Here is a 14767-nt window from a genome sequence, read left to right as displayed (position 1 = left end):
GTTAGTGTAAACGAATCAAGCCAGAGAAGTGGCTTGTACGACTGCAGGCAACCAGCCTGGCCCCATTCTCTCCCCGCACCATTCCAAGCCAGGGAAGACCCCCTCCGCGGCCCGGCAGATGGCTGCCCATCTCTGTGCCAGCCAAGACACTGTGGCAGAGCTCATGGCGCTTTGTCACAGTCACGTTCGTCTTTTTATCGCAGGAAGCAATATCACGCTGCAGTCGTCATCGCATCATTATGTTCATTTGAAAGCATTTCCATTGTGTCAGCGAGAATACCTTGGGCGTTTGCTTCTCACCTCTTTCTAACCATCTCTACCTAACTTGTTTGCTAGTTGTCATCAGTCTAGTGTGCCCGCTGTGCTCACTGAGCTCTCAAATGGATATGACATGTTTTGACTGCATATGAAATCTTTCTCTTCGTACTAGCAGGCACGGACAGAGAAATTGGCTGTGCTGAGCTCATCAGCAGCAATAGGCCTGTACACACATGACTCTCACTGCTGAGCAATTTGGAGCTGTAGTGAAAGATTTTTTGCATTTGAGCACTCCATATTTTCCACATCTCGTTCAGGAAAAACTAATATGCACATGGCTGTCTGTGGAAATAATATTTGAGTCTTAAATAGCTTGTATATAACTTTTATGCCATATTTCTACACATGTAGGAGCCACTTTACTCCATAGGAGAACATAGTTAGAGCTCAGAAGCAATGGAAAGCCAATTTGCTGTGACTGTGGTTCCAAGATGTACTGACAGTATCATGATTTTTATAGTAAGGGAAACCACACCTGTCTAGCTCAACACCAGGACAGCAACAAAAAAAATCTTTATGGCCCAGGATCCTAATCTCCACTCTCTCTAGGCCTCACCTTGCACCCTTTGTTTTATCCATTATCCAATGATTATTATTACTATGTTTGAGCTGTCAGGTTTTGACATGACATAACCTCTAATAATTAAATTAATGTCGCAGCCACATTAAGTAAGTGAAGGCATTTCTGTGTCGTTCTGACTCCTGCTGGATTTGCGAGGCAAAAGGTCTGGGGAATTAGTGAACATGGTTCCGATGTGAGCCGAGGGAAATCGATACGGAATAACAAGAGACTCTGTGACATTATCGAGCCAAGGGATGGGAGGCCGTCACATATCTCCCCAGATCAATATGTATGCAGTCTACTGTCGTCTTAGCCCGAGAGACAAATGATGTAAGAAAGAAGGGGTTAGAAACAGAGAGGGGGCTGAAAGGGAGCGGGTGAAACACAAATACAAGATAGGAGAAGGCAACAGAAATAGAAGATGAGAAAAGAAAGGCAGACTCAGGATGAGAGAAATCATGGTTACCGCAAGAAGTCATGCATGTGACTTCTCAGAATTAGGTAATTCAATAGGAGCATTCTAAAGGGAGAGAATGAGTGTTTGTGGTTGCCTGCAAGCATCGGCAAAAATCTTTACTCATTTCCCGGCTAAGAAGAACATTCTCATCCTGTTGGCTTTAGAAATTGGAGGAATATGTTCCCTCTTGGGTCAATCTGTGGACGATGGATTTTATTTTATTTTGCTTTTCTCGGTTGATTTAAATCACTTAAACCAGTGCGCTTAAATTTCGTCTTCATTAGAATTCTAGGCATCAGATGTCACGCATATAAAGTTACCCGTTCAGGCACCAACAGTAGTTGCAGTGTAGCCAGCAGTATGAGAGTCTGCACAATCTCCTCCACAGTATAAAATCACTTCCCTGTAGCGCTCCACTGTGGCTTTTCAAGACACGTGATATGGGTATATGTTCCATTTAAAGGCTTTTGTTGTTCATAGTATATTGAGGCTTAATGGGTGACTGCAGACAGTGGGGTAATTGTGCTTTGTTTTCTTACCCTCCTGTCCTATTCCATTGTGTCCATGTAACACTCAAGAGCCTCCTTTTGTGCTTCTTTTTTCTTCTCTTTCCTTTCACTCTGTCTGTGTCTCTATGCCGACTCTCTCATAATCGCTCTCTCATTCCTGCCCTCTCTCACAGTCCATTGATCCAGGCCAGCAGTTTACCTGGGAGAACTCCAACATGGAAGTCAACAAGCCAAAGAATCGCTATGCAAACGTCATTGCCTATGACCACTCCAGAGTGGTGCTCACCTCTGTTGATGGTAAGAGCTCATGTAACCACTTAACCCCTCAGCTAGCCATTGACTGAGGTTGCCATCGATTGAGATCTTCTTCGCAAGCACCAAGGACAGTTTGTGTGCTTGCAGCTGCTGCTTTAGAAATCTCCAATTTTATACATAAAGTACATGTACCCTTTTTCCATCAATATGTTTTTCATCAGTATTGAGTGGTCCTGCAGATTGGAAAGCACCATGCATTATAAGCGATTTAGAGACAGATTGTCCTTGTACCATGTGTGTTAATGTGCTCCGTATCTGTAAGAAAAAAAACTCAAATATGCCTTTTTTACAGCTGTTCCTGGCAGTGACTACATCAATGCCAACTACATCGACGGCTACAGGAAGCAGAACGCCTACATCGCCACACAGGGGCCACTGCCAGAGACACTGAGCGACTTCTGGAGAATGGTGTGGGAGCAAAGATCCAACACCATCGTCATGATGACCAGACTGGAGGAGAAGTCACGGGTAAGGAGAGACACACTGTTAAACACTTAGAATTAAGGCAGCCAATCACTGACTTCATTCCTTAACAGTTAATAATTTATGATGTATTGATTAATTAACATGTCCATACACAAATATTTGCATTATATAATATTTTAAGAATAAACAACATATGAACTCAATTACTTTAAACTCTTTAAAGGACCAGTGTGTCAGATTTAGGGGTATCTATGTGCAGAATATGGCAGAAATAGAATGCAGTATTCGTAGTCATGGTTTTTACTAATATATAATCACCAGTCATCAGTAGCCCGAAATGGACAAACCATACAGGGAGTGACTGTCATGAGGTTCTCAGCCATTGTAGGTTCTCCTGCATGCTTGGAAATGGAGGGGTGAGGCGTATTCTGTTGGTTGCAACCTCACCACTCCATGCTGCTAAATCCCCCACACTGGACCTTTAAATGTGAAAAATAGTGAATAGTGATAATAGTCGCAATGATATAATAGTGATAAACTCTAAATGACTGTGTTTTAAAACTTAAGGCCACTGAAGTTGATAGTTCTACGACATACTAGACAGCCAGCGCTTGAAAGTTCAAATGTGTCGGGATATGGAGTCTCCTGACATATATACTGTATGTATACATTATGGAGCTTGACACCAGGGAAGTAACATTACACCAAACAAAGCTTGAGGGCATATAGGCGCCAGGTCCTACTTTAAAGCAGGATTTGTCAGTCTGATCAAAGTCACAGGGACTTCAAAGGGTATTTTGGTTGCCAGTGGACAGTATCGCTTCCCTGCTCCAGAGTCTTCAGCAATCTCTTAAAACTTCTACATGAATTCCTTCGAAAATCTGTGCAGTAAAAATGCACAACAGCTTTTCACCATTCCCCAGTTCCCCTCCTGTTGTTAGTTTGCCACTTATGGCGGAGTTACTGTGGCAACTTTGCATATAATGACAACATGTGCAGAAGCTCTGCTAAAAATAAGAAATATTATATGAACACGCAAAGTGTAGTTACATTTAGATTTTCATAATAATGCAAATTCTGTTTCATTCATTATTAGAAACTGTTCAGAGGGCTCAATACTTGATTGCTACGTATTTATTTTTGCAAAACCGTGCCAAGGTTTCATAGACGTGGAGTGTCTCATTTGTGTTTGCTCTTTCTGATTTGGCTCTCAAAAGCCACGGCACTATAATGAAAACTCTGAAGTTGGAGTTAAGAGGATTGTCACCCAGCAACACCCGCATGCTCCTAAAAATACATACAAGATAATAAAAGCAAGAAAGGAGCACATGGGCAACTTGAGATTGAAAATTGGGATGGGTTTATTTAATTACCATCACAGAATCATGCTCATGAATTCCTTGGAGGAAATAAATCAGCGTGGAGCCCTGCCAGTATGTGCTTCTTTATTAGTGTGTGCATACAGTGCCCTAATGAAAGACAGTCCCCAGACTGCAGACTGGAAGTAAAAGGGATTGTAAATAAAAGCTTTATTTCTAAAATCGTACATATTGATTTTTGGGGGAGGGAGGGTTGGCGGCTCAGTCATTACCTGAAGCTCAGTTCATCATTCAGCATCTACAGTGAGTCTTTAAAAACGCAATTGTTTTGCCAAGACTTAAATGACATAGCATCCTTCAAAACATACCATCATCTGTTTTAATTCTGAGCTATCGATGCGATCAATCATTTAGGCAAATTGTGGGCACGCTGTGTCCTTTTGGAACAGAGCTCATTTATTTGTACCTTGGAGACTATCTGCAGCACGGATCTGTTAGATAAGATTATTTTTATTACACGTTCAGTCGATGTGAGCGAGGATAAACACATCCTCGTCGACAGCTCTCTATGGATTTAGAGCGTCTGAGTGGCAGCATCAGAGCCCTTTGACAGATGACCGTGCTCTCCTGCTTTGATCTCAGAGTCTCGGCTGCAAGTACATACACAGGAGTGAAATAATGGAAACACCACAACATAGGGAACTTAAAGAGAAATGAAACAACCTCTCATCCCATCCCCACCTCCTACACGCATCTGAGAATCAATGGGCTTGCCAGCACTGTGGAGAGAGATGTAGAAACCAAAGCGCCTTCCACCAGTGGGGGTGGAAACATTTTTGCCCACTTTATGTCAGGGTACATCATCATAATCAAACGGGGTGGAGTCAGCTTTGTTTAATTCCCACACCATCACAGGGTGTTTAACTCCACTCTCAAAGAGCATGCAGTTTGTTTGCATTACTGACATTTATGCTATTAAAAGACTTTTCCACATATAGTATATATTCATGTGTCAACAGCTTGAAAAACTATTTTTTTTGTTCAATTAGTCTTTAAACACTGGATATAAATCACAATTACAAACTCCACTCTACCGACGAGTAACTGTTCAGTTGAATGACAATTAGCACTATGTATGTGATATAAATGTCTGTTGCAATTTCCAGATGACTTTTTCCAATGCAGTGTTGGGAAACTAACAACGTGCTGAATTCATTAAACAGCTTCTGCATCAGTCCTGAAAACAGCATTATTTAAAGTGACATTTAATAAGACAAAGCATCACAAAAAGCTGGCCGTACTCCTGATTAGACACATGGTGTTGCCACATTTTCAGAGTTATTTTGTCCACTCCCTTTGCATAAATACACATCGTCTTTTAGTCTATTTCTCTCTCACATACGCACACAGACATACACATATGGTGAGTGAGTCAACCTCCCACCACCCAGCCAGACTAATGTCTAATGCCAAACAGAGCAGGAGCTTGACAAATATGATGAGATCCGGCAGCAGGCAAATTTCAGCTTCCTCTAGCACTATCATTACTAGTTAGTAAAACCCTGAAAGGTCAGGACTTGAAATAAGACCCGAGGTATTACTCGGTTTGTGTGTGTGTGTGCGTGTGTGTGTGTGTCTGTCTTGATAAGAGGTCTGTGTCCTCTGCAAAAGGCCAGGTGACGACATGTGAGAAGCAAGTTTCAAAGCAGAAGCAGATGATAGTCAATCCTGCAGTCTGTGTGTGTCTGTTTCTCTGTGTGTGAACGTGAGTTACTCATGTTGTGGGGACAATAATCTGTTCGCACAGTGGCATTGACAGGAAGTTGCCTCCCATAATGTAAATCACTAAATTTCAGGGTGAAAATTTGTTTTAAGGTTAGGCTAAGGTTTATTTTTAGGCAGGTAGTGGTCCAGGGAGCTAGTGTAAGTCAGTTTGTGTGGTTTATGTGTATGTTTGCAGAGGAGAATATGCCACCCAAGCTCAGACAGCACAGAGATATTCATTACAGTGGTGACTGCTAATCCATATGTTTGTACTGCGAGTGGTTCCCCATCACTCAATTGAGTTTCTCCTGCAAGGTCTGCCTCTTCCTCTGAATGGGAGCTGTCACCAGAGGAGGTGAAATGTGAGGGGGTGAATTTTAGCGCATTTTGTTTGTCGATTTGTACCAGCTCGCTCAGACAGCCAAGGTGCGTCGAAATGTCAGCTCGGTACTGCAGTATCAATATGATTAGCTTGCCCGCGCCACATCTCTTCCCCTCATGCTATCCAGATCAATAGCAGGAAGTCCTAGTCTCAGCAGTTCTGATGTGAGAACAGAGTTTGCAGTTGCTCAGTTTTTACAAGTGAAAAGGAACTTGAGACAATTTGTAGAGACTCTGTGGAATGACCAACTTGACCTGCACACATTTAGATTTTTATAGAGTTTCAGCTCATGCAATTATGCAGAGCGCCTTTGACTGATTTAAAATGGGTTCAGCTTCTAAAGACACAGGGCGGTTGCAGGAAATAATTAGGGACTGAACCTGCCCCACAAATTCAGACTACATGTCACAAGATTTTTCCAAACAAGATTTAATTCTCGAAAACATCCATTGAGAATCGACTGAGCCTGGAAGCTCAAAGTGAGACCACTCAGTGGGCTTTGCCCAGTGTTTAGATAACGATGTGACTCATCGCCTCTAGAAACTCTCAGACCTTGTGAACAGCTATTAAATTAGGCGTTACGAAAATTGAATGAGGCATGTATTGTGCAACTGCATGTCCTATTTTTGAATCCAAATTACTCAGCAGTAGTTTAAGACATATTTGCCCAACATTTCCAGAATAGACGCCTTGTTATTGCTGTTTGAAATCCAGAGTCAAACTCCAGAGAAAGCCAGTGTGACAGGGAAGGGTTCATGTAAATGTCCTTTTTTTGTTCCAGTGTAATGTCAGTTGAGCCCTGCCAAGGAGAGGAATTTAAGTGAAAATTGTGGCAAAAGCCAGTCTGTAGTTTTCATAGACACACGGAGTGAACCAAAGCCGCTCAGTGCCAGCGTTTGGAGGATCTTTCGCCTCGTCCACAGCGAAGTTTGTTTTGTGCACATATGGAGCCAGGTGGCCGAACCTGCTGTCCCCTCACAACAGGCGAGAACAGCTTTTTAGACACATCTCCCTCCACAATGCAGCACCCCATCATTACAAATGCGCCAGAAGCATATATTACAAAGGGTTGTGAACCACCTGACAATTAGCAAATTGAAAATGATCACAGGCTGGTAAAAGACAAAGTGGGCTTTTTAATGCCCTTTTGAAGCCTGCTTCAAATGCAGACATGCATGAATGCGCATGCTCAGTTTGCTTTGAGTTTCATTTTTTAGGAGGTACTGCAGCTGACTCGGAGTCTTCAGTTTTTAATTAGACAGTTGACAAAGCCTTTGATCTGACCTCTCTAATGTTCCTTCCTTGTTAATCAGTGTGATCCTACAAGTGTCTCACTAGCCTCGTGGTGAATGTAAGCGGCAGTTCGCTCCTGACAGCGTGCCCTCTCTTTTGCTCTGCCAGGTGAAGTGTGACCAGTACTGGCCGTCACGAGGAACAGAGACCTATGGGATGATCCAGGTCACCATGCTGGACACTGTGGAGTTAGCCACTTACAGCGTCCGTACTTTCGCCCTCTACAAGGTACAGTACTGCCTTTTTCATTTGCTGCTAACTATATAGCGTGACATGCTCATGAAGGACGTGTTCCCAGCTGGTAATTGCAGTTCATCATTACAGGGGTCACATTTTCAAATGCAATTTCTTATTTTTCTGAAGAAAGATAAATGCTATTACCACTGGACTCTTTTTTTTCACTGCAGTAATTGGTTTTCAACATCCAAGATTTGTCTCTTGTTCCCTGAAAGGCAATAAAAGATTTCAGCTTTTCACTTTCATGTGATTCATGTACTTCAGTGCCACAATGATGTGACTGATGTTTCGTCCTTTATTTCTCCTCTACTCGCTCTTTTTCCATTACTTGCTTATAATTTCAAACATTATTATAATTCCTAATTTAATGCAAGTCTCCAGCTGGACCGGCTACTTGGTTTCAATCAGGAATGGTGACAATGCCAAGAAAGTGTTTCTGAGGAACTATCAGAGTTCATTTCCTAAATTATACACATTACCTACACCTGTGATCACGACTATGATGTCTGGCATATTATGTGCTGCTATAGCATAGACCTTTGCTTGAAATAGCTACATGTCTGACAGTTAAATCACGTCTGCTTCTCAAACCTAAACTGCACAATTTCAGCCCACTTTCATCAAAAACAGTCTGACGTTAACCTGTTCAAAACATTTTTTTCCTGCGTCACAAGTTTCAATTAAACAAGGAGTCAATTACATTGTCACTGTACTATGTCTTTCTACTTTTCTGACTCCTGCAGAATGGCTCCAGTGAGAAGAGAGAGGTGAGACAGTTCCAGTTCATGGCCTGGCCTGACCACGGGGTGCCGGAGTACCCCACCCCCATCCTGGCCTTCCTACGGCGAGTAAAGGCCTGCAATCCTCCAGATGCGGGGCCCATGGTGGTCCACTGCAGGTGGGTTTAGACAGGAAGGAGTCTGTGTAAATGAAAAGCTCAATTTTACCGTCACATGTATTTATTTTTCATGGCTCGGGTAAGACAGTGTGTTCTTTTATCGAAGGTTAGTGCCAATACACAGTAATGGACACCACATGCAGCCGCGATGTTGAAATCCTGTTTCTGGAGTCTTCTTCCCAGGAATATGGCTCAATAATTCTGTGTTGCGCATTTTCTCAGGATTCCTTTATAATCACAAACTTTGTACAGAATCTGCAGCAACAATTACATCACGGTCCACCTCTTGTTGTAGATATTGATCCACTGACCTGGAACGCTTCATGTCGAGTTGTCAGAACTTACATTTCAATGCTAATCTCAATGCCCCCTGACGACTCTCAATTTTTGATTTCCATATGTTTTTTTGAACGCACATAACCTCATATTATGTTGCATATTGATACACACACATACTTTGAAGTGTAATCAGCATACACAGCAATCGAGACTGAAGGGTCCCATTCTCATGTGAAAGATGATGCCTCATTACACAGAATTTATTTGTATCTTGTGTGATGGGTTCTCTAGGTTGAAATATTAACTCAGTTCACTTGATATTAAATAATTTATAATGGCTTTAGATTTGTAGTTGAATGCTGACAGCCTTGTGCTTTAGTGCTAGTTTTATCTCCATAGATGTTTACTAATGTGTTTCTACTATCAGCGGATCTTGTTACACGGTGTAAACAGATGTAAGACGGTAATCTGATATATATAGTGAAACATTAAGGTGTTTATGGCCTCCTCTCCATCTCTGTCTCCCACCATCAGTGCGGGCGTAGGCAGGACCGGCTGCTTTATCGTGATCGATGCCATGCTGGAGCGCATGAAGCACGAGAAGTCTGTGGACATCTACGGCCACGTGACGTGCATGCGCGCCCAGAGGAACTACATGGTCCAGACCGAAGACCAGTACATCTTCATCCACGAAGCCCTGCTGGAGGCCGCCACCTGCGGCAACACTGAGGTGCCGGCACGCAACCTGTACGCCCACATCCAGAAACTCACCCAGCCCCCGCCCGGCGAGACGGTTACAGCTATGGAGCTGGAGTTCAAGGTGACTTATAAGCACACACCTCAGACGAGTATTACTTAAGGCACTATGTGACAACGTTTGCAGGGTAATAAATTAACTTTTAATTTTTCCAGTGCTGTATTTGACTCCTGCAGGATGTAATGAAGCATTTAACTTAACAGAAGACCTCAGAATAGCCTTTTCTGATTTATATTACCCTGAATATTTCTCAGGGGTGACATTGTAACACTCGACAGGAAGTGATGTGAGTTTTTGTTAATAACAGTAATTAGAAAAATGATGTTGCCGCTCTCCATGTGTTTCTCAACCCAATCTGATCTGCAAACACCAGATCGTCAAAGGGGTGTCAGACTGCAGTTTCCAGTTCTGACCTTCTGTCCAGGATGTCGCTATTGTGCTGATCACGTAGACGTTTAAACACATTTTGAAATAACCAATTCACCAAATAAACCAGCGCAAGCAATTTGTCTTCGAGAAATTGATGCTGAGACATCCCAGCAGTTACAGTGGCATCACATGTTTCAGGCATAAATGGACCGCAACAGACACACAAACGCATCAACACACCTACACGTGGAGAAACACAAAATGACTGACACTCTCACATACACACAGCTGGTGTTCAAGGTGACTCGCAATCACACGCGCACACCTTCTGTCAATAGCCATCGACTGTGATGTTATTACACACTTTCCTCCCAGCGCGGCTCTGTCATTAGCCCTCTTATGACCATGATCCATTCTGTTTGAAGTGATAATAGCATCTACACTCCTGCCAACGACGGAGAATGAAAGAGTGAGAGAATGATTGCGGCGTATGTGGGGGCCACAGCCTCTGTGCCCACACAGTCTGGCCACAACACACACACACACGCACAAATTATTCCGGAGTACCACGACTGTCCATACACGCTCCTGTGCTGTCCATCTGTGCTCTGTCCACTGCCAGCACTGAGCTTGTCACACCCACAGTCCTCCAAGCTCTGGGACTGCATGGGAGACAAGCCCATTGCATTTAGTTTTACCTACCAGCAGATCTTCTGATTCATCTTGACAGGAAACCTCAGGTCTAAATAGAGACTTTTGACAGGGAAGCGTTTCACACCTCTTTGTTTGTTTACTGCAGGTCACAGGTCACTAATTTATTCTCTCCGTCTCTCCCCCCTGTCTGGTTTCTTCCCACCTTTCATTAAACAGAGACTGGCCAACTCCAAAGCCCACACGTCACGCTTCATCAGCGCCAACTTGCCCTGCAACAAGTTCAAGAACCGCCTGGTCAACATCATGCCTTTTGAGTCCACCCGCGTCTGCCTGCAGCCCATCCGTGGCGTCGAGGGCTCTGACTACATCAATGCCAGCTGCATTGACGGCTACAGGTCAGCAAAGGACTTTCTGAGCTGAATACAATGACTGTGAGGTTAAAGTGCTGACTCTGGGCTTTAAAGGACAAGGATGCATTGTTCTATATTTATCTTACTGTCAACAAATCCCATGAAAAGACCAAAACCAATAATCTGAGCCCAATCATTCCTATTGAAGATCTTAAAAAAAGGGTAGCACAAATATGTAATTAGAATTTCTTTTGAAAGCCTCAGTAGTTTCTTAAAACAGCTGGGTACTGCAGTTTTTAGCAGGATGTTTATGTGACATTGAGTCAACAGGAACTGTGTGTTCAGGGTTATGAAGGAACATGTCAGTGTGGGTCATTTGTGTGTTTTTAATTAGTTTTTGGACAACAATGGAGCTCAGTGATAGAGGAATAAGCTACATCAGGCTTTGGATACAGAGGCAATCCTTGTTGGTCGGATCATTGGTTTTGGTCATTTCATGGGATTCATTGAATATAAGAAAATATAGAAGAGCCAGCCTTATCCTTTAAGGCTGTGTGAGGGTTTTACTCTTTTTTGTGATAACAGTGAAAGACTGTGATCCTAAACATGCATACAAACCAAACAACAGTCGTTTTACGTCCCAACAGTGAGGTAGTAAGTCACCTATTATTCCCACTGAGCAGGCTGTACCAAACTGAAGACATTTAGTGAAGATGGCTGTCGTACAGGTCTGGCAGAGCATCCAGGGAAGATGCCAAGTCCCTGCTGATGTTAATGAGTCGTAGACTTCAGGCAGACATTGACCGAACAAGACCTGCAACGAAAATGTTAAATGCGATGAATTAATTTAGGTTTATGTTAACTTTTCCATTTCCTCCTGAAATAGCGCAATAATCCTGCTTGGTTCCTCCGATTAGTCTGATTAAATCTGAGCATCTGCATTTGCAGTTGTTGTTTTATTTCATATCCAACATCCAACATCAGAGCCAACACTCGCTGTCCTCTACCTTCCTGACTGCACTGAATGTGACAGGTCTGCGGTTGTTTTCTCATATCAGTGATGAGATCATTATAGGTGTGAAAAATACAGTAGGTAATTCACTCGATAAAAATGTATGGGAGGGGACTCAGGATGAGTCCGCAGCGGGCAGTATCCAGTTGCAAGAATTACTCCCGCCTTTGTCAATGTGGCACTCGTCCGCTGAGCCGCTACTTCTTTCATATCGAAGCTTCTGCATGTCCTCGTGTGCTCTGTGAGTCCAAATTGCTTCCTAGAGGGAGGAAGATGAAAAGGCAGCTCTGTTGTACATCTATATGAGTAGGGGCAGAGACAGACGGCACCGACTCTTCTGTGGATGAAGTGTACAGCGAGGGGACGGATTTAACCAAACTGAAATGCCATTCGGTCCATATGGGGTTGTGCTTCATACAGGGCCGTGACAGAGACACCTCCACCCCCTAACTCCCCCCTCTTTCTCCAGTCCTGTTGTTAATGAGAAGTTGTTCTGCAGGGACCAACCCTCCATTGTTGCTGTGTAAATAGCATAATTGCAGCAAGAGAGTATTGTAATGAAGTGTGTTTTCTAAACCCCTAGCTCCCTTTTTTTTCTCTCCTCCACGTTCTCTGCTTTTTCTCTCTTTTTCCTTCCCTTTCCTTCTCTATTTTTACCCCTTTCTATCTCCGTCTCTCTCTATTCTCCTCCGTAATCTGTCTCCTTCGCACCCTCTTCCTCACTCGCTCTCCTCCCACCCTCTTCTCTCACTCGCCATCTTAATTTTCCATCCAGACATCATGGCAGAGACAGACATATCCGGGTGGGGACCTGTTGTGTGCACCAGTGGCTCTGTGTGATTAAGCCGCTTTTAAAGCCTGGGCATAAATAAAAACTAAACAGGGGCCTCCAGTGCCCTTCACCCCAGCTCCTTCAAGAAAAGCCAATAATATGCTAAGCTAATGAGAGGCGAGCCATTGATTCCAGCTATGCTATCAGGGGTGCGAGCCCTGGATATGCTCCGATGCAGGCTGTAGTTTTAGCATTGTAATGAGGTTGAAATGAAACACTATGTCCTCAAGCACTGCAGTCATGTGGGATGATGCAGAGAGTGCTTTGTGCTGTTTGGCAGCGCGCTCATCAGGACACTGTGTGCAGAGAAGTCAGTATTGTGTGATACGGTTAGAGTTGTTTTTGTTTTGGCTAGGGGCTGTTCTGTGGGGAGGTTAGAAGGGTCCACCCTATCAATTTGAAATTTAGCATTCATCCCCTGCTTAGTTTCCCTTCCCTTCCCATTCTTCCTCTCCTGCTCTTACTTTTCCTTTTCGTACAGTCTTGTTTTCTTCCTTTTCCTCCTCTTCCTCTCTCCTCCTCAGCAGTCAGCCCTTCTTCTTTGCACTCCGATGACCAGCTGGAGAGAGCAGCGCTCACTCTTTTCATCTCCTCACATTTTCCTCTTCACATCTTCCCCCTCTACTTTGTACAGCTCCTCTCTTTACTTTGCATTTCTCTTTCCCCCGTTTTCATCTTTTTAATTTGATTCCGCACTCTGTTGCCTTCCCTTCCTCGTATGCCATCTCCTCTCCTCTCTTCACCAATCTGTTGTTTCTTTATTTGTGTGAGCGAGGCCCTGAGCATATTCTAATCTCCCAGTTCCACATTAGTGCCTTGCCTGCAGCACCTTCATTAGTTGTTCAGCCATGGCCCAGTGTGTGACTGCGTGCGTGTGTGTAGTAGCGTGTCTGAATATACATGCAAAGCTACTGCACGCATGCGTTGGTACACCTGGATGCCTACATGTGCTGCAAGCATGTGAGTGTGTGCGTGCACGATGATGCGTGCGCGTTGCGTTGGATTCCTCAGCGCCCTCTCACTCTGTTGATCAGTGCGCTTCTGCCACCTGCTGTTCAGCAGAGAAACTGCTCAGCTGGACCAAAGTCACGTAGGACACCAGCACATCTCTGGCACCTCAGTGGATGAGCTCATCTCTAGTTTAGTGAGCATATCAAGTGCTCTCTCTCTCTCGCTCTCTCTCTCTCATTCCGTGTTACAGAGAGGAAGGAGGAAGAAATAGAAGATCTATTCAAGCTTGAATAGCTCAGTGCTGATGATAGTTGCCACGGATTATTTGCTATGTTCATTTAATGTGTCGGGATTTGCCTTATTGCCTTCATGGTAGAGACATTTTAACACACAGTACAAGGAGAACAAGAGCTGACAGGCTTTACAGTTTGCAGCTGAATGCTTTTAAACAGCATGGTCATCTGGGTTTTGATTCCCTTTCCTACAAGTCAGGCTAATCAGGTGCCTTGCATATATATGTCCACCAAATAGTATGCATTGTTTTCACAGAAAAGCAGTGGAGTAACACAGAGGGCCTTGAATTTTATTTGAAGAAATTTGTGTCTGGGCGTATTTGAGCATTTTATAAGGCATCAGTTTAGTTGAATGTTTTATATTTTGTCTGTTATTAAATTTTGGGGTTGGGGTTGGATTAACAGCTAACAACTTTTATTCTCCTTAGCCTACCCCCTCCTTTATCATGAAATCATTTTCTGCTTATTGCTTTGTGATGTGCTTTATGATACTGGCTGTAAAAGCGCCATAAACTTTATAACTATTATGTGTTTAATGCCTCCTCTATGCACTGTTATGTCTTCAGACAGCAGAAGGCCTACCTGGCCACACAGGGACCTCTGGCAGAGACCACCGAGGACTTTTGGAGGATGCTGTGGGAACACAACTCCACCATCGTCGTCATGCTCACCAAGCTACGAGAGATGGGCCGGGTAATACACGAGCACACGCTATACATAAATGCATGCAACACCTGAAAGATAACAATCTTGGGTCGGTTCAGCTAAGCTGCTGCGTCACACTGCTCAA

General features: G+C 43.6%; 1 protein-coding gene across 3 annotated transcripts in view; it reads left to right on the top strand.

Annotated features, from left to right (window-relative positions):
• Positions 1-14767, top strand: part of LOC121614780 (receptor-type tyrosine-protein phosphatase F) — a 162440-nt gene that overhangs the window by 143382 nt on the left and 4291 nt on the right. For all 3 annotated transcript variants that reach the window (XM_041948846.1, XM_041948847.1, XM_041948845.1), the window contains 7 exons: positions 2020-2143; positions 2454-2629; positions 7454-7573; positions 8326-8480; positions 9294-9579; positions 10756-10934; positions 14544-14670. In XM_041948846.1, the coding sequence (XP_041804780.1) occupies positions 2020-2143; positions 2454-2629; positions 7454-7573; positions 8326-8480; positions 9294-9579; positions 10756-10934; positions 14544-14670 (1167 nt within the window). The remainder of the gene's footprint in view (positions 1-2019; positions 2144-2453; positions 2630-7453; positions 7574-8325; positions 8481-9293; positions 9580-10755; positions 10935-14543; positions 14671-14767) is intronic.

This window comes from Chelmon rostratus, chromosome 12 (assembly GCF_017976325.1).
Source record: "Chelmon rostratus isolate fCheRos1 chromosome 12, fCheRos1.pri, whole genome shotgun sequence".
Classification (NCBI taxonomy): Eukaryota; Metazoa; Chordata; class Actinopteri; order Chaetodontiformes; family Chaetodontidae; genus Chelmon; species Chelmon rostratus.
This window is presented reverse-complemented; position numbering and strand designations above follow the sequence as displayed.